The sequence below is a fragment of the Scomber japonicus genome, chromosome 6 (assembly GCF_027409825.1).
Source record: "Scomber japonicus isolate fScoJap1 chromosome 6, fScoJap1.pri, whole genome shotgun sequence".
NCBI lineage: Eukaryota > Metazoa > Chordata > Actinopteri > Scombriformes > Scombridae > Scomber > Scomber japonicus.
The window spans coordinates 14,899,589-14,919,613 of record NC_070583.1 but is presented as its reverse complement, the minus strand read 5'-3'; the positions used below and the strand labels follow the sequence as shown (position 1 = coordinate 14,919,613).

General features: G+C 39.5%; 1 protein-coding gene across 3 annotated transcripts in view; it reads left to right on the top strand.

Annotated features, from left to right (window-relative positions):
• Positions 1 to 18,170, top strand: part of gramd1bb (GRAM domain containing 1Bb) — a 75,614-nt gene extending 57,444 nt beyond the window's left edge. Inside the window, exons 7-23 of one of the 3 annotated variants that reach the window (XM_053321410.1) lie at positions 167 to 190; positions 6,725 to 6,809; positions 7,019 to 7,122; positions 7,219 to 7,314; positions 7,721 to 7,801; positions 7,976 to 8,091; positions 8,729 to 8,891; positions 9,090 to 9,279; positions 9,410 to 9,553; positions 9,674 to 9,792; positions 9,886 to 10,028; positions 10,233 to 10,336; positions 10,589 to 10,889; positions 11,184 to 11,195; positions 11,364 to 11,471; positions 12,580 to 12,700; positions 14,000 to 18,170. In XM_053321410.1, the coding sequence (XP_053177385.1) occupies positions 167 to 190; positions 6,725 to 6,809; positions 7,019 to 7,122; positions 7,219 to 7,314; positions 7,721 to 7,801; positions 7,976 to 8,091; positions 8,729 to 8,891; positions 9,090 to 9,279; positions 9,410 to 9,553; positions 9,674 to 9,792; positions 9,886 to 10,028; positions 10,233 to 10,336; positions 10,589 to 10,889; positions 11,184 to 11,195; positions 11,364 to 11,471; positions 12,580 to 12,700; positions 14,000 to 14,089 (2,001 nt within the window). In that variant the 3' untranslated portion in view covers positions 14,090 to 18,170. Of the gene's footprint in view, positions 1 to 166; positions 191 to 4,377; positions 4,638 to 6,724; positions 6,810 to 7,018; positions 7,123 to 7,218; positions 7,315 to 7,720; positions 7,802 to 7,975; positions 8,092 to 8,728; positions 8,892 to 9,089; positions 9,280 to 9,409; positions 9,554 to 9,673; positions 9,793 to 9,885; positions 10,029 to 10,232; positions 10,337 to 10,588; positions 10,890 to 11,183; positions 11,196 to 11,363; positions 11,472 to 12,579; positions 12,701 to 13,999 lie in introns of those variants that run through there. The other 2 variants (XM_053321411.1, XM_053321412.1) reach the window with 2 other exon arrangements.
• The last annotated feature ends 1,855 nt before the right edge of the window (positions 18,171 to 20,025 follow it).

Genomic DNA, 20,025 nt, shown 5'->3' with positions numbered 1-20,025 from the left:
AGTTTCTGGACAAGCCCACATAGTGAGCAAGTATGGTGTTGGACTTGATTCCACGCAGCTTTAGTTTCTCCTGAAGTGTCTACTGGATTTATTCCCATCTTATATTGTTTTATTTCTTTTTATTATTATTATTCCCTTTGTGTACACTCTTCCCCTCTCTCCCCAGCATGAAAGACAACACATCCTGAGAGTAAGCATGACTTGTATTCTTGTGCAACCCTGGATCTTGCTTTCTCTCTCTCGCTCTCTTTCTGTCTCTCTCTCTCTCTCTCTCTATCTCCCTCTCTTTCTGGTTGTCAGACTGGTGGGAGGAAAATATCCCTCCCTCCTATCTGTTACTCATTCCATTGACTTTACTCAGTGTTCTTACCACCTGATAGCAAAGCCACACATTTTAAAGACATATCTTAAACATTTGTCAGCCTGAAGCTCTAAAGCTTCAAATTATTTGCTAATGGGTGCATTTGCTGAATCGAAATTCCTACAAAATGTAAGGCTGTTTGGATTTGTATGTCACGAGTCTGTCAGATGTGGTTGAGGCTTGTCGCCACTCAAGCATCTAATTCTGGTACGCAACAGGTGGTAACAAGCGCACTTGAGTTTTTCACTGTACTAAAACAAATCAACAAACCATCGAAAGGGCCTCTGGACGAGCCTTGAATGCCTTTTGAACAACAGGGGAATGGAGCATGGTGCTTTAGGTCATGGCATGTTTTCTTCCTGCCCAACTGTTTCTTTCATGTCCGGATAAACATGGACATTGGGACCTTTTGGCTTCAGGGTGGGGGTATGACAGAAGACTCCACAGAGACCTCCCTGGAGAGAGTGCTATGTTCAAATGAGGCTTGGTCCAAAAAGTCCACACAGTGTCTTAAATATTTCTCTAATAATGCACTCAGCTGTAGTAAAGCACTCACATTTCCTCTACTAATAAGAGAGGAGCATAACAAGTAACAATTTAGGGGTTGATGTTGCTCTGATTTGTTCCCCGTTAATGTCTTAAAAGATGTAAATGTTATGTTTGCAGATGACATACAGCTGATTGCCAGCACAGTATACATCAAGTGTGCATGATACCAGGACCATCTGCTTTTGTCTTTAAATACACTGCCTAAAAAAGATAATCTGATAATATAATTCTAATTCTGTCTACTAGAGTCCAAAAAGGATAATGCTGGTGCTATTCTATATTTTTCAATGTCATCATATCCTCCTATTAAATGACCAAAGCTAAAATGATGATCTTATTAACAAGTATTTAGCTTAGTAAAGTGTATTCATTTTGCCATGGATCTCCAATATTGACCAAAAGCTATTAAAAACACATCTATTAACATTGTCATTTATTTAGAGTCAATCCCACATGCAGCGTCCTGGTGTTTTAAATTATCACTACCAAAGCAAATCTGCAGCTAAAAAATACAGTACTCAGCTGTTTCAGTCAATCAATCAATCAATCAATCAATCAATCAATCCGTATTTGTATAGCTCCAAATCACAACAAAGTTATCTCAAAGCACTTTACACATAGAGCAGGTTCTAAACCGAAGTCTTCAGGTTTAATTTTAAAGAGACCCAACATTCCCACATGAGTAAGCACTTGACAACAATGGCAAGAAGATGAGGAGAAGGATTTTGAATTCTATTCTGGATTTTACGGGAAGCCAATGCAGTGAAGCCAAAATGGGAGTAATATGATCTCTCTTTCTAGTTTTTGTCAGAACACGAGCAGCTGCATTCTGGACCAGCTGGAGAGTCTTTAGAGACTTGTTAGGACAGCCTGATAATAATGAATTACAGTAGTCCAGCCTAGAAGTAACAAATGCATGGACTAGTTTTTCAGCATCATTTTGAGAAAATCATTTCAGAAAATCATTTTAACTTTATATGCATTACATATTTTTAAAGTTTTACATCTTGAGTGGGAACCAATTTGCTTGGAGTCGAGAGTCACACTGAGAGGTGGATCCGTTTGTTTTGGTCATTTCAATAAATTTGCTAGCAATATCATACATATAAAATAATACCAACCTTATTCTTTAAAATAAAAAAAACTAACTACATCAGAGTATTACACCTGCTCGTAATCATCACTGGGAACAAATGCAATTGTCAAACAACGACAGTAACATTTCTTGATTTAAAACAAGAATTAATTTTCGGTTTCCAGCTTATCCTGATAGGTAGATGCTGTTTAGAGTTGGTATTGTGCACCATTTACCATCACAGATGATTCACAATGGTGAATTTAACTTAGGTTGTGTTCCTGACATCTTGTACACTCATCCTAATCATTCAATTAATACTGAAGTTCAATCAGTGAAATATGTCCATTAAGTACTTTGACTTCACTCAACTCTGTCTGTATATGTAGGTGTCATACCTATGAGGCACCTGCATGTCAAAAGGTTTGTGCATGTGCATACATGTGTGCCTCTACATGGCGATGATGACCTCCCATGGCACTGAAACCACAGTGATTACAAATCCATCCGTCCCAATGTGAGTTCTGAGCCTGTTAGAGATCCACACAGTGGCAGCCCTTCGTCTACAGCCATCTGAAAGCCCCTGTTCATTTGATTTGTATCCACACATGTTTGTCACCAAGGTTCCTCTGCAGCGCTCATCTACTCAGACACCAGGAAGTTAGCAACAAGAGGGAAACTGATGAACAAACAGTGCATGGATGAGTGAAATTAATCGTTAACATAGTGAATGATTGAATTTGTCTAGATCGATATGAATAGATGCAGAATAGAAAAGGCCTTTCACATTACTTCATATGGATCAATACCCCAATACCTTGTCTGACTTTACATCCAATACCGAACAGCCACAGCAAAAGGATGGGACTGTTATTTTCAGGACGAACATACACACCTCCCCCCCATAAACCAATGAAACCCCACCCTGCTTTACAGTACCAGTCTCCACTGTCCCCTACTGTTTGTCCAGGGTGTTAATAATTAACCAAATTCATAAATGCTGTGTATCCACAGTCCCATCTCATCCCAAGTCTCAAACTGTCACCTGAACACTAGACTTGTTTGCATCAGTGCAACAATGGTCCCTTTCTTCTCTTGATTTATCAGAGAAGATCACTCACCATACGTTTTTTCAGAAAGACAATTTGTTCTGGCGGCAATTCCGCAGAAATGTTAACCGCATGATGTAAATGATCTGCACTGTTTTCCAAGAGGCCTGCTGCTGCAAATTATTTTCCAATATTTTTTTATATATTTCTCACTTCAAATTTGTCTCCTCTGTGTCTGGTTAAAGGGAGGATTGGGAAACAGCAGCAGAGGGAAGGTGGATGGCAGAAATGAGGGTGACACATTTGTTTCTTGTAGTGGGAGTCAATGAAATGCGAGTAGTAGTACAAGGGGCTTTTCATCATTGCTGCAACCACCATTAGTATGCCCAGCATCTTGACTCTTGAAAATATTTTTAGTCAAGAATCATGGGAGGACGTGCACATTGATTGGTTTTTTTAAGCGTGTCTAAAATAGAAGCTGCGAGCTTTGCATCTTTCTTGCCTGCTGAGTGCAACAGAGGTGGATCAAGTATCAGGCAGGCATGAATGACCTCAATACCGTTCAAGGATGGAGATCATCAAGCCCTCAGTACCTTCAAATTGTCTTTGAGCATCCATTTTAGTACCTCAGGTTTGGATTCCAGTCAGTACATGAGATGATCACATGAAAGAGACAAACAAAGGAATATTAACAGCATGTTGGTCTGACCGCTTCACCCTGCGACCCTATGCAGAGCCTGTCAAGATTGATGATGTTGTTTTGCAGACGGAGGTAACTGGAGGTTATGTTCACATCTGTTCTCTGTAACTCAGTCACTTGCTCAGTGCTCAAGACGGACTCCTACTTCAACGGACTGAAAACACACATTTTCTCTTTTATTATAACCAATCCTGTTTCCTTCAACCTTACCCTCTGTGTTCCCAGCTTTGTCTTTGTTTGTATTAGCCCATTCCACAAAGTAAACTAGCTTCATTCTTTGCTGGTCATAAACAGAGTAATTACAAGGCACTCAGACCTGGACAGCACAACACACTAAACATGCAATTACTAGGAGGAGTAAGGGGAGGACAAAAAAAGGAAAAGGCTTCTGGCATGATAATAAAGGACTTGTTGACCGGGGTTACTAGAGGGCAACGGCCGTAACTCCTCTCCCTGTGTGTGTGAAAGGAAGAGAGAGAGAGACACAGAACGACAGAGCGAGACAAGGATCATGTGGCTGGAGTGTGCCTCGTCCACTGCTCTACACTGAAAGGGAGCAACACCCAAAACAGGGGGCGGATACTGCTGCCTGCACACCTCCTAGCTCTTGTCTTCTCTTATTTTCCAACCATACCCACCCAACTGACAAGTCCTCCGACTTCAGTGGAGCCCACTCCGGGGGGGCCGTTTTGGAAAATTAGTTTCCATCCACGCACCAATATATGGAACATGGAACTGGATGAGGATTGTTCAATGTCGGACTGGGAGGCCGTGCTGGAACTGGATGAGGCGTTGGCAGGGTGGCTTCTGCAGGGTCCAGCTAGAGGGGAGTGGGGTTGGGAATGGGGCTGGTCTACCTCCAACCTTCAGAACCCTGAGTGGGACACTGAGGAGATCCCTGCTGTAAGTTGTCCTCCACTTGTAAGCTTAAAAACATGAAGAGAAGCAAAGTGAAGTGATATTTAAAAGTTAGAAAAATGTGTAGTTTCTGTGAGATTCGTTTCTCTCTTCATAGGACGAAGTGAAGTCACGAGACTGGGGACAGCAAAAAGGCTTTGCAGCAAGCTTTGTCTTTACTTTATGTTGATGTACTGTCAGCACAGACCTGTGGTAATTCCCCCTACTAAAGTAAACAACTGGTTTGGTTATGAGTCATAGCTATTTGAATTCTTCCAGAGCTCATAGAGGCCTGTTGTTTGGAGCGATTGTGGGGTTACCGTGCTGACATGACTTGATGTATCAGCATTGTAGGTGTTTGGTCGTCTGTGATTGTGGATCTTTAAAAGAAGCATGAGGATGGCAGGTGCAGTCAAATCAGTTACATTGCAGGAAATTGATTATATATTATGATAAATTATAGAAATAAACTTCATAGAAAGTGTTACTGAATTCTGAAATACTGTCTGGCAGTATCTGTATTCTGGCCGTTGAGGGAGGTACGGTGATTAGAAGAAAGCTCTAAAAGCATGTGAGTGACATCACTGAATGGCCGTATATGTTCAAATTTGCTTATAGCATTATAATTATAGTTATAAACCCTCATAAATATTCATAATGCTTTATAACAATAACACACTATAAAGCATTTTACAATGACAGAACAACATAAAACATTATAAAATGAGTTTATTTGTTAATGGGTTGGAACAGATAATGGATTGAGTACTCCAGTTTGACACAATGTTTCCCCAAAAAACTGTAAAGGCTAAAGTTGACTCAAATTATAGATAATAGCAAGCAATTTCTACGATACCCTTAGCTGTGTATAAAGGGTCATAACATAATAAACTGGCACAACTGAATAATTAACATTTACATTTCATGAATGTAATGTTTCCCCCAAAAAACTCTTGATCAACAAAAGTGACTCCTTTTTAAAAAATTCAAAATAAAACTTATGAAATTATTATAATGTGTGTGAATGAGTGACCAGCAATAGTCAACTATTATGATACTTGAGCCTATAATTCTTTATAAAATGGTATAATGTGTAATGCTTATTTTTATAGAGCATTATAAATCTGTATTAGTGCTCATAGCTATTATTATACAGTGCTATAAGTATATTATAACATACCAGTTATATGATTATAATGCACTATAGACATGGGTGTTGTAGAAAGTGTTATCTTAGAATTCCAACTCCTTCATTGGACAATAGTGGCACATGTAGTGACTTTTAATATCAACAAGCTGTTCTTTTTCCCACCAGTCCAGATCCAAAGAAGTATATTTTTCTTTTGTTTCAGTATAATTCTTTTTACTGTACCGGCAGTTATTGCTTCCTAAAGTTTTCCTGTTAAAGGAAAGCATCTGGCACAGATATTGAGAGATTTTATATGTCACAGACTCACTCTACAAATAATCAAGTCTGCTGAAGCCAAGAAAAGGAGAGAATGATCATACTGAAGAGGATTTTCCCCCAAATGCTGAAAAGTTCATGTTTGACCACCATACATGGTGGTGTTTACTGTTTGAGCTTCCATTGGATGTCTTGCTTTTTGTCACAACAAAAGCCTCATTGTCAGAAACATGCTGCTCAGTGATGCTCTGTAATCTGAGAATGTGACTCATATTAAAAACGCTTACAGTCATGGAAGCATGTTTATTGAATGATCTGCTGCAGGGCTGATGTTTGAGAACTGTGCTTCTAATCACTCTGGTTTTGCGCATCATTAATAATGAGGTCTTACAGACACACCTCTGCTTGCCATTCACTGTACATCCATTTCCAGCACTTGTCAAAATCCCCCACAGGAAAAAAAGCTTTGGTATAATCAGAGAACAAATCAAACATCAACAGGCAAACCTGTGGGTGGTTTTAACAAGGTTATCTCACATGCTCTTTGAAACAAATAACCCGGGCTGCGTGACAGAGACGACACTTGTGAGCAAATGACTGTAAAGCATATGTGTGTGCGTGTGTTTGTGTGTGTATGTGTGGCAGTGTATGTCTGTGGCAGTGTTCCTGACTCTGTCTGTCACTGCAGGTGCTGAGCCCGACATACAAGCAGCGCAATGAAGACTTTAGGAAACTCTTCAAGCAGCTCCCTGACACAGAGAGACTCATTGTGGGTGAGTGGATGGCAGAGACACACAACGGCCATCTGAGGACTGACGGGGGGCAGCTAACTTGTCAATGTCTAGAAAATGATCCATCCTGACAGCAAACAGACAAAACTGGAAATTTCAAATGGCTGACATTATTACATGTGTGTGTGTGTGTGTGTGTAGAATTGTCCCCTCTAAGACCTGCTGATTGTGTGTCTCCCTTCACATTTCAGACTACTCCTGTGCTCTGCAGCGGGACATCCTCTTGCAGGGACGACTCTACCTCTCTGAGAATTGGATCTGTTTCTATAGCAACATCTTCCGCTGGGAAACACTGGTATGCGTGTGTTAACCCTTTGCACCTTTGCGCAGTTTGTTACATTGAAAGTATTGTGTCATACTAGGCCCTATAATGTGAATTTGCTGTGTGTAGCTGACAGTGCGGCTAAAGGACATCTGCTCAATGACGAAAGAGAAGACTGCCCGCCTCATTCCCAACGCCATCCAGGTCTGCACAGACAATGAGAAGGTAAGGGACACACAATTAGAAAATACAGGCACTTACATGAGACGAAGGTTATAATTTGTGGACATGCCTCAGACTTAACTGTGAATATGTATTCATATGAATTATATTTGCCTAAAGAACAAGCAGGGAGCCAACAAGCAGGGCCGGTTCCTATTTACAAATTGGTGACTGGAGAATGGTTGGCAAAATAGTTCTCCCCACCATCACTTTAGAAATTATCTTAATGTTTCATGCCCTGCTCTTTCATGAAATTGATATATTTAACAAAGCTAAGGTTTTCTCCTCAAAATATTTCACTGCAAGTTAAAATAATTCCAAACTAAAAGGTCCTCAGAAATAGACCTTTTAATTTTCACAATGTATTGACAAGACTCACACACTCATAATTACCTTGTGTTCTGCACAGCACTTTTTCACCTCGTTTGGGGCCAGGGACAGGACGTACATGATGATGTTCAGACTGTGGCAGAATGCGCTGCTCGACAAGGTAGGTCCAACTGATTTACAGCATTTCTCTTGTTTATATATCTGGAAACAGAATTTTTGTACATTTGCACCCAAAGAAAATGTTGCCAACCACTCTTTTGTTTTTCATTTCTCTCGTAAATGTGACTGTGGAGTATTCTTATTCCTCTTTCTGATTGCTTTATGCCTCATGCAGCCTCTGTGCCCTAAAGAACTATGGCACTTTGTTCATCAGTGCTATGGCAACGAGCTCGGACTAACCAGTGATGATGAGGACTATGTTCCCCCCGATGACGATTTCAACACCATGGGGTGAGTCTGGTTGCGCTGCAAAATCAGTTGCTATGGTTGCCACAATAAACATTTTTCAGTTTATTGCCTAATTACCCAAATTGCACGATGATTAGAGGGCCTCGATATGAGCTGTAACAAGCACTACTCATATGTTTACGAGCATACACACTCATTCCAGCTCTCTCACAACCAAACACTTACCATCCCTCTCAGCTCTCTGCTTCTTTACAGCATCTTGTTCTCTTCATTTATTTTCCCTTCCTGTCTAAAGTGGACATTTCTTCTTTATCAAGAAGTAAATGCACATAAATGCTTTCAAACATTACTAATTTAAATAGATGTTGTAAGGTTGAAGCTATAAAGCAGTCAGTGTCAGTGCTGAAATGTGATCATCAAGTGTGTATACTGTTTTTATGTGTGTGCTGAACATTATTGTGAACTGCAGAATAAATTGCTCTGAAGTTCGGCACTAAAGATGTTCTGTATATACTAAGCTGATCCTTGTCCAAACATCCTGATAATAGCAATTCACCACATGTCAAATCCAACTCATCTGATAAGTCTATGCAAACACTTCTTGAGCTAAGTTTCCTCTTGCTCAGCCAAGATGAGAGATAAGAATTTCTGGCTTCTCACTGTTTTCCGGTACGACCAGGTTCAGTGAAGAGATTCCCAATGAAGAGAATGAGATCAACAATGACAACTTGTCTAAGAGCAGCGCAGAGGCCAAGCCTGAGGGGAGCCCTCCCCTGCTACACAAGAAGGTCATCACAAACAGCACCATCCCCAGCCCAGGGAACCATGACACACCCATCACAGTGAGTTATATACGTGTGTGTGTGTGTGTGTGTGTGTGTGTGTGTGTATGTGTGTGTGTGTGTGTGTGTGTGTGTGTGTGTGTGTGTGTGTGTGTGTGTGTGTGTGTGTCTATATATATATATATGTTGGTGAGATAAACATTAAGGATTTAAATAAATGTATTTGCTTTACACCCATTTCCTTGTTCTCTCCCCCAGTTTGACCTCCCAGCAGACGAGAATACAGACTGTCTACCAGATGGTGAGTTGCTGGCTCTGCCACTGGTGGTGGAAGAGAACAATGAGACCAGCGGGCCTGGAGGTCCCGTCCCCTCTCCCTCATTGGACTTCAACGACAATGAGGACATTCCCACTGAGCTTAGCGATTCATCAGAAACACACGACGAGGGTGAGTGCACAGGAACCAGAGTTCCAGTTCCGACAAAATACATAATCAACTATTTTCATGCATTACTGAACACATGAAGTCAACCTTGGTAAAATATGTGACTTTGTCTGTGTGTCTCCCTGATGTGCAGGTGAGGTGCAGGCCTTCCACGAGGATCTGAATGGCAGACAGCACATCAATGAGATCTACAAGTTCAGCGTAGACAAGCTCTATGACATCCTCTTCACAGAATCACAATTCATGAGCGAGTTCATGGAACAGAGGCGATTTTCAGGTCATTGTTTCTGATGTTTCCGCAGCTGACCCTGTCCTCTAATCTCCCCAGTACAAGGGCAAACCAAAAATGTGCTATACTCTAGGATGTATTAATCAATAAATCCTCTTTACTGTTCAGATGTGGTTTACCACCCATGGAAGAAAGAGGGTGCTGGGAACCAGACAAGAGAGATCCTGTACACCATCTCTCTGTCCAACCCCTTGGCTCCCAAAACAGCCACTGTCACTGAGACTCAGGTACAGTAAACTAACATCATCAATGAACAGAAATATTTAAGTATAGTGTAATTTACAAACAATTGAAAGAACACCACATTTCTCGTCTTTCAGACTCTGTACAAGGCCAGTCAGGAGAGTGAGTGTTACATCATCGATGCTGAGGTCGTCACACATGATGTGCCCTACCATGATTACTTCTACACCCTCAACCGCTACATGCTCACCCGGGTGGCGAAGAACAAGTGTCGGTTACGGTGAGTAAGAATTGATCAGATACGCAGAGGATATATCTAGAAAATGAGATGTTGTAATATGCATCTTTTTTAAATTATATATTGCTGTGTGTGACAAGTTTGCTTCTGAATGTGCCATTTGATATTTTACAAGTTTTAAAAATGTTATGCTTTGTGTGAGAAAGAGTGTCTATCTATATAGATGCATTTCTGCCTGTCTCTTAGGGTATCAACAGAGCTACGCTTCAGAAAGCAGCCGTGGGGGCTGGTGAAAGGCTTCATAGAGAAAAACTTCTGGAGCGGGCTAGAGGAGAATTTTCGCCATCTTGGTAAACTTGAGTATTTTTACATGTGTTTGGGTTGGTCAGACTCTTAACTGTTAGTCCTGCTTGGTGTGATGATGAAGGAGATGTCTAAAAAATATATATATCAAACGTCTCATAAGCTGTTTGATCACAAAGCATTTACATTGGCATTTGTTATATATTCGATACATGCATCATTTTCCAAAAAATGGAAGAACCACATTTTATATTACGGTGTCTAAAAATGTGATATTTGTGGGTCTTCTTCCCTCTCAGAGTTGGAGCTGGCCAAGCTGGAGGAGATAATGACTGAGTCCCATCAGCTCTCCCCAAAGGCTAAAGTGGTGAAGAATGCCACAGTGAGGCGGAAGAAGAGGCCACTCCCACACTTGCGCAGTCAGCATCTGGACGAGGCACTCAGCCCCGTTACCACGCCAACAGATGAGGAAGTGATTCAGCGGATCAAACAAGTGGCAGGCTCCACGCAAACCAGACACCAGAGTCCAGAGCACACTCACCTGACCGGCGGCCTTGCTCTGTACAGCGTCTCCAAACTGCTGCTCATCATCAGCTTTGTGTATGATCCCAACACACACACAGAGAAACCTACACATCTGGCCATGCAGATATAGAAACATATAGAAATACAGAAATCCAATTTTGTCACATTCTGACACAAAAACACACACATGCTCATCTCATATCTGTTAAAACAGAAATTTCACTTCCATGATTTCATTTTCCCAGTATTCTCTGTGGAGTTTTTGTCTAATTTGCAGTTTCAAGTTTTTTATCTTTTCTTGTAAATATCCCATTGTTGTTGTTCTCTGAGTGTAACCCCTCTCTCCTCTCCTTTCATTGCCATCCATAGGATCTGTCTAAGGTACATACAGTAGATGATATGATGAGCGAGATGAAGAAATGATCCAATTACAATTTGAATATCACTTCCATTCACAGAACAGCTAATTATAGGCATTATGAATGCATAAAATGCTAAGTGGAAGCCTTGGTTGATTTATTGGGTTCTTTCTTTTCTGCCCTCCTTCAGCCTGGTCCTGTTGGTGTTCCTCAATATGATGCTCTTCTACAAGCTGTGGATGCTGGAGTACTCTGCACAGTCCTTAACAACCTGGCAAGGGCTGCGGCTTCATGAGAGGTATGGGCACAAATGCACATTTTTACACAATCATCGACAAAACTCCTTTATTACAGACGTTTAACATGTTGAAAAATGGGGTCTGTAGTGTTGTGGAAAAGACAGAAAAAAACAGCCAGAATTTGAAAATACAGACCCTATCATGCATTAATAAACAGTAAACGGCAAACAGGCACACTTCTTGCCTGTGCAAAAATCATGAGTCTCCCATCTGTCTGCTTGAATTCAAGTGGTATTGTGTTTCTTTTATTGTTCACCTCCAAGACCTCCTCAGTCACCATCTCCAAACTGAGTCCCAGAGCAGGAAGCAGTATCCAACCTGAAGCCACAAATATATTGCTGTTTTGCACTTCTTGGAGTTGAGGTCACTTCCACTGAAAGTCTCATTCCAGCGTTGTTGATAAGATTATGATTAGATTCTGCACCCTGATTCTGCTTAGTCACTCTGGGACTCGGTTCGGTTCAGTTTACCTGACAGTATAGACAATAGTCAGATGATTGCACATTGCTTTTTATTCTGGTTTCTGTAGATATTCCTGTCTTTTTTCTGTTGTACTGCAATTCATGCAGTCCCGTCATTTCCTATCCATTAGTATCCCTCCGATCGCCAGACCGCCAAACTTCATGTTTTGTCTGCCTAACCTTGTGAAAGACTCAAGTTATGTGCAATGAGTGCACAGGCAGTGTGCACAGATAGGCAAGTAGATAGGTTGACAGGAAAGTAGCCAAAAACTTGATGAGATGAAACTGAATGGAGTTCTGCTATATTTATTTGGCTGTTTGTCCCCGAAAAAGAGGTCACATACAAATGAAACAATAAATTACATACAAATGCACACACACACTCTGTTAGACATACACACTAAACTATATCAATATGTTCCTTGACATGTGTGACAGAAACAACACATGAGTTTCTAAAATGACCCCTCAATAGCTCTGGGCTTACTGAAACAATTTACTAAATTGTGTGCTGGAAGTTATGCTTCAGTGGCTGCACCCTGATGTTACTAATGTGTGTGTGTGTGTGTGTGTGTGTGTGTGTGTGTGTGTGTGTGTGTGTGTGTGTGTGTGTGTGTGTGTGTGTGTGTGTGTGTGTGTTTTCCAGTAAACTGCCTCAGACACAGTCGGAGTGGGCCCAGTTACTGGAGGCGCAGCAGCGTTACCATGACGCTGAGCTACAGAAGTGGAGGGAGATTATCAAGTCGTCAGTAGTGCTGCTAGACCAGGTACTAGACACTGCTAGGCTTAGAGACATTCTCAAAATCATATTGGAATGGGACGTTACCAAAATGTTACTGCATTTACATTGCAGTTAAATTATGTATGTACATTGCAATGTAAATTCAGTGGTTATGGTTGTATGTCTACAGTCAGTAGAAAAACTGGCTCTTCTAGCAGTTGTACATTTTGGAATTTCTATACCAAACATTGAATCAAACTTCTCCATTGTAATACTATCAACATTTGTTTAGCTATGCTCGAAAATCATGAAAGTAAATGTTGTCTGTAGATGGATGCATAAGACATTAGGCAAGTTAGACTCCTGCACAGTGACAGCACTAATGTTATAATAGATATGTTTCAGTCATGGACCTTCGAGGATCTGCAGCAATTAGTCAATTAATCATGCAGTCAACCTACAGAAAATATATCAGCAACTATTTATATTAATATATTAATACATATATTAAATCTTTTTTTTTCAAACTCTAAAAATGATTGCTTCTTTTAGCTTTTTAAATGTGATGATTTTCTTTGTCATATTTGACATTAATCTGACATCTGTAGATGCCACCTTTGACTGTGGGCATTTTCAGTATTTTTGATATTTTATAGAAGAAACAATTAATCAATAAAATGATCTTCGGATTAATCAATAACTAAATTAATTGTTAGTAGCAGCCCTAAATCTTTGTCAGGCTATTCTACTTTTTCTTCAAGGAGTCAGAAATTAATTTCAAGCTAAACATTTGCTGGACATTTTTGCATCAGTTTCAATACTCACCTCTTACAACCTGGAAAGCCATCTTTCTGGGAAAACAATATTGAAACATCTAACATTAGATTGATCCCTAGAGGGGAAATTCACAAAAAACAAAAACATCTTCATAATCTATCTTCAGAATGTCTAAAACATGAGTATTTTCACTAGAGAAAAGCTAAATAAACAAAATCCTCTTGTTAACTTCAGGGTCATCGCTGGCCCAGTATTCTTGATCAGTCAAAGCCCATGTAAGATAATCTTATGCTACATTTCCGAACTCTAGGCAACTAATATGTATCATAACTGAGTGAACTTAAAGGAAGACATAGAAGGACCATCCCATCTCAAATCCACAAGGGAATGACGTAAATGTGTAACTCGTAGCCAAAAGTAGCAAATCTGAAGCATCAGAGGAAACATTGTCAAGTGAATCATAAAAGAAACAAGGGAACTGTCACATTTTCTACACCTTAATATACTGTAGATTAGTGTAACTCTATTTTTATTAAGCATGCTAACATATTTTTTTTCTCTTCATTAGATGAAAGACTCTTTATTGAACCTACAGCGGGGTATTGGATTAAGGGACTATAGCTCTGAGGCTGAAGAAAAGAGAAGTCGCTATCACTGATACACCACCACAAGGCCATGAGGGCATGCTGTGCAATATAGGACCTGTTTTGTTTATGGACCAGTATGTGGGCAGCAGCATGACAGAGGGACAGGGACTGAGGGGAAGGAGGGACCAACAGTGAGCTGGTCCAGTAAAGACAAAGAGAGGAACAATTGTCTCCAGTGCACAGATGTTACAAAACCCTGGAAGGAAGTTCCCCTGTGCACAGACGGGAACTTAGGTGTCCCAACATCACTAAGGCATTGCTGGAAGGTGCAAGACCTGTACCTTCTCTATACCTGTGGGATAACCATTTCCTTCTCCTCTCTTTTATTTACTGAGTGCATCCTATTGTAAGCCATGTCAACCAGGAGAGCGGCAGAGAAAAAGAAGGAAAACTACTGCATGCATTTAGACAACTTAACTCCCCTCAGTGTTAATGTGGTCCAGTTCCAGTCTACGTGTGTCAAAAAAAAAGAACATAAGAAGAGAGATCCAGTAAAGGAGGGGGGAGGGGTCCTTTCAAGTCATTGTGGCTTTCTACGCCTCTCGACTGTTCTAAACCAATCGTCCCCTAGAGGTCCTCGCTGCAGCGTCCCTTTAATAAGCCTCCAGGTGATCAGACTGCAGTATCGCCCTCCAACCAAAAACTGAGTATTGTAGCCAGGAGATCGGATTCACTGATCAGTCCCTTTTGCCTTGTTTCAACCTGGCCAGTATGGTCTTTGTCGGGGCTGGTTCCCTGTCAGACCGGTGTGTTGAGATATTTATACGTAGAATCTAAAGATTGATAAGATCTGAAGCAGTATTTTTAACATTACAGAAAAGAAGAAATATGGATTCACTGTGTTACTTGCCCCAATTTGTTTCTACACATAGAGTTAATTAACCTCCTCCCACTGCATTATTCCCACTCCTCCTGATGAAGTAGAATGTATTAGCCTGGACTAAAAGGCCAGACTTTGATCACAAGTTATTAATCTTTGAAAAAGGGACACTGCAGCCAGACTAGTAGGGAGACCTGTGTTCTTACTTGTTTTATTACTAAACTGTGACTATATCTCTTTAAAAATGTTTCAAATTAGAAAGAATTCTATGAATATATTTGAAATATATATGGATATTTCATTATTTAATATATATATATTTCAAAATATATAAACATTACCTATATTTATTATTAATTTATGTACATAAAGAAATTATCAGAGCTCTAGACCTGTTAAAGAATTTCTAACAAAATCTGTTTTCTTCTAAAAAAAAAAATGCATGCCAGATATGTCTGTGACATGTCCAGTGTGCAAGTATGAGTCTGCATTTGCGCGATTATATTCGCGCATGAGTGTGTGAGTGTGTGAGTGTGTGCGCGTGTGTGTGAAAGCGCACAAGTGTGTGCTGTAAAGTGTGACATTTTTACCATTCCACACTTGTATGTTTCTTAATTTTTTCTTTTCTGGCTCCTGCAGCCAGACTGCCTTTTTTAATGCTATTGCATTTGGATGCCGCCTTGCATTAGCACCACCTGGGTACAGTTTACAATTGAAGAGTTTTGTTCCAAAATGATGTATCCAATATTTGAGGGGGAAAAAAGTTAAACATGCTTTTACGAAACGATTAATCGCTTAAAGTATCAATAAATGCCACTTTTCAGCAGATAATACGTAGCATAAATCCATGGTTGACAAAAGGAAGATGGAGTCTTTAGACTTGCTCGTCTACATTTTTTAGACTGAATGAAAAATAGATGTTTCTCTTGTAAAAGGATGAAAAACATTTTGGAGATGAAGTTTTCATCTGCCCTCTGTGAGCAACTCTTTGTCCATGTCACCACATTAGTGACTACTCTTTGGTGAAAGAAATAGTTCAACATTTTGGCTAATACACTTATTAACTTACAGTTAAATAAGACGATTGATACCATTGTCATGCCTGTATGCTAAATATGTAGTTTTAGCTAGCAGCAGGTTAGCTTACCTTTGCAGCTAGCTAGAGTTGCCTCCTGGCTATAGCATCATATTTAGCATACCGTTATGAGAGTGGTATCAGTCTTCTGAAATATAGCGAATAAAAACATTTCCCAGAATGTCCAACTGTTTCTTTAAAAACATTTCAAACCCAATTTGTTCTCTCCCCTCCCCATTTCAAGTGTCTATACTCTTCTGGATGCAAAGAAAGCATGAGAATGAACTTAACGCAACTAAATGAACCAAAAGAAAGAAGTAGAAATGTACCTTCACGAGTTATCATGTTGTTTTAAATGAAGTATTTATCATGTATTATATGTGTACTGGATTAGGAGTGAGTAAAAGAAACCCCCTTACAGCTAATGACCTTCAGCGATAAACGCACTTCCAAAAACTAGAAACTTCCTTGTGAAAAAAAAAGAGACTAAGTGAAGCACTTTAAGACCTTTTGGGTAAAGAATTATAGATTTAGGATGGAGGTGAATGTTTCAGTTCATTTGACAACCACGCTGGTAATTATCAGCTTCCAAAGTCATAACTGGTGGTGGAATTTTGCTGTTATATTTTATTATGGCTCAAAATTTGTATTACTTTTGCCCATCTAGAATATTTATTGTCTGAAAATGATTACATGCAGCTCTGCCAATCTCACCTCCCAAACAAAGCATCTCCAGTGAAAGACTGACACCCTTTCTTGTCTTATTTCACGGCAAGGCAACAGTGAGTGATTTGTGTGAGGGGAAAAAGTATCTTTACCGTGTGCCTGCATGGCGTGTTACTGACTGAAAACGAGAGCAGCTTCAGGTGTGTTCCTGCTGTGTGTGTGTGTGTGTGTGTGTGTGTGTGTGTGTGTGTGTGTGTGTGTGTGTGTATGTGTGCGTGTGAGTGTGTGTGCGTGTGCGTGTGCGTGTGTGTGTGTGTGTTACATTTGAAGAAGGCACTGAGTAATGATAACACATAACAACCTTGAGATCTGAATGTGACTGGTTGGAAATGTTTTCTGTTTTATAGAAATCACTTTAACAATCTTGATGACACTGAAAGATGACAGTGAAGCTTCATGCATAATGATGGTACAGAATGTCATATATATGAAAATGTGATTGAAATGCTTTAAAGAGATTGTTTTTCAGTGTATGAAGGAGTAGATTTTTTTTTCCAGACGTTTGATTTATATTATTTTGTTGCAAACATTTTCAACAGTTTTGAACAACTCTGGTTTTATTGATATCTGATTTTTATGCTTGAGGCAACTCTGTTTTTTGTCACTTTCCAGATGTTCACTTTATAGAGCAAAGTGTAAGATTGAATTGCTGTAAATTAAACATCCTTCTCAGTCAGAATTACATATTGACTCGGGGCTCCAAGGATCTGTCACAGCAGACCTAAATCCAATTTTCAATCTCCACAGTAATGCAAATGATGGATTTCCGTCTTCATCACTCCCTTAAAAACTCCTTGCTTCTCATTGTTTCCTACACATTTGATATCCACAGATGTAATGTATGATCTCTCACAGGTAACAGCAGTTATTTTATTTTCAGTCTTTTTTTTTTCTCTAGTGGGCAACCTCACATTTATCTGCATTAATGCAAACGATTGTATGATTGCTATGGCTGTACCGCTGTGGAACCGAGATGGCCCGAGAGTTCTGGATGCCACCATTCTGTCACTGACAACTAATGAATTGTGCACTTCATTGACTGTATTAATTGGCATTTGAATTGCTGTCACAGAGCTAGTGAGACAACAGTGCCACCCACTCAACACAGTACTAACCACCATCCTTGGTGAACGCATTATAGGAATCACACACAACCTCCTGGAAACGACCACTGATCAAACTCATAGCAAATGCTCTTCTTCAAGTGTGTTTTGGTGAAATATGTACTGGTGTAGTTCTGTTCAAAAAGAGGTCTATTGTATGTTTCTTTTGTTGTTTTGTTTTTTTTAGAAAATGTTTTGATCCCTAGAGAGACTTTTAGTGAAATTTCTACAAGAGATAAATATACTGTAAGTATATGTTGTGTATATCTGCAGTGTGCACATGGACGCACACACTGACAAAAGAATCCAACCTGCGCTGCGCGTAGGTTTCGACTTGCCGATGACTTTGCCTCATAGAGACTGAAGAGAAAAGTGGCTTTCTGGTTCATATGAAGTAGAGATTGGAAGTATGAATAAAAAAAAACTACTGAACAAATAGTGTTGCTATTTTTGGATTGACTGATTGGTTGATACTTTGTTATCCCATGAATACTGCTAAGAAAGACCAGTCATCATTAATTACCAAACACACCAAAAACATAAGAATACTACTAAAACTCCTTTCCAAACTAGGCCCATACTTCTATCACACATGTCACAACTGAGCTGGAAACCCTTGATGAGATTCTTTGAGCTGCTGCTATTTTATGATGTCTACTTATAACCATTACAAACTCAAAGTGACACTCATTTTATGGACTTTTTTAACTCTCATATAGGTTTTTCTTGTGTCTCAATAACATATTATGTGGACTCTTATTCCTGACATCAAACACAGTTGTTATCCTAGACCCAGTATCTATGACCTCAGGAGACTTTGCAGTACAGTATTACATGGTAAGATTGCATGAGGCACCAAGATGAAATATTTATCTGTTACTGCACTTTAAAAAAAAAAAAAAAAAAGCAAATCCAAAACTTTAAAATATTGATGTCACACATTGAAAGCATTGTTATTTTTGGATATGTACGTGCAGCACGTGCATCTCATGAGCTACTGTATGTGTACAGTCTGTACAATTCCTATGCTTCCCTTTTGTCTCACTTTGCATGTATTGTCTATTAATTACCATCATCCCGGACATTTTTAGTGCAAGCTACTATATTAGTCTATGTCAGTGAGTGTGAGGAGAATGAGACAATTTAAATCAGCTTTTCAGGTCCTGAAACAAGAGAAGATTGCATGTAGATGTATGGAGAAACAAAAAAGACATTTACTAACATTGCATAAAGTATATTCTGAATTGTATCATTATATTGCCAAAAACATACTTAAATACATTTTAGTGTTACATTTTCTATTTTTTTCTGTTTTTCAGTGTTTCTAATTTGATTATTGAAACATATAGTATTTTGACAATTTTATCACTGCTGTCCATTGTCAGTCATGTTAGTTTCATAAAGAAATGACAGGCATTTGTAGCCTACTATTATTCTTTACAGTCGTAACAGGTGGTTGGCAAAGGATGAGCAACACTTTCGTTACAGGTTTTTTTTATTTTTGGTGATAATATGTCAGTCTCTGAATTTTGACAGGAAACTGCTGGAGATTCAACAGATGTCAGGATGAAATCTGAAATACAATAAATCCCTGATTTTTTCTTTAAGTCGTGTCAAGATTTTCTGCTTTTTCTGATATTTTACAAAAACTCAATGTGGTCAACATTCAGCAGCAAGGTTAGAGGGAGCAAGATCAAGACTTAACCCCTTTTTTTCTTAAATCATGTAGTAGAAATAATAATTGTGCAAAAAATACTAAAACACAAATGGCTTATAGGCTATGGATGAATACAGGGCAGCTCAAGCTTTGATAGCATTTGCAATTATTATGTCCTGTGTTATTCTATCTCCCTGCCCCATTTGTAATTAACAAGAGTAAATCTACAATTTCTTCAAAATTGCAACATCGCTATTATTGCATTTTGCACCATGCCCTGACATCATGGCTTATTGTATTATGCCTACAAGGCTAGATACATTTAATTTTGTCCTCCACCAGTATTTCAGTCAGTCTACATGATTTATTTTTACATGAAACCATTAAATTGCCTCAGAATACTCACAGTAAACCTGTTCCCTGAAGTAGTCCATTAGTCCCAGACCAAGATGGGAAGATGGGTGAGGTCTACGCGTCACTGTAATAAATTAAGGGGGATGGGACAGCGTGCTACGCGGAGCGCCCTACCAGCCTCTCACGTCCACTGAAGGATGACATTGGATTTG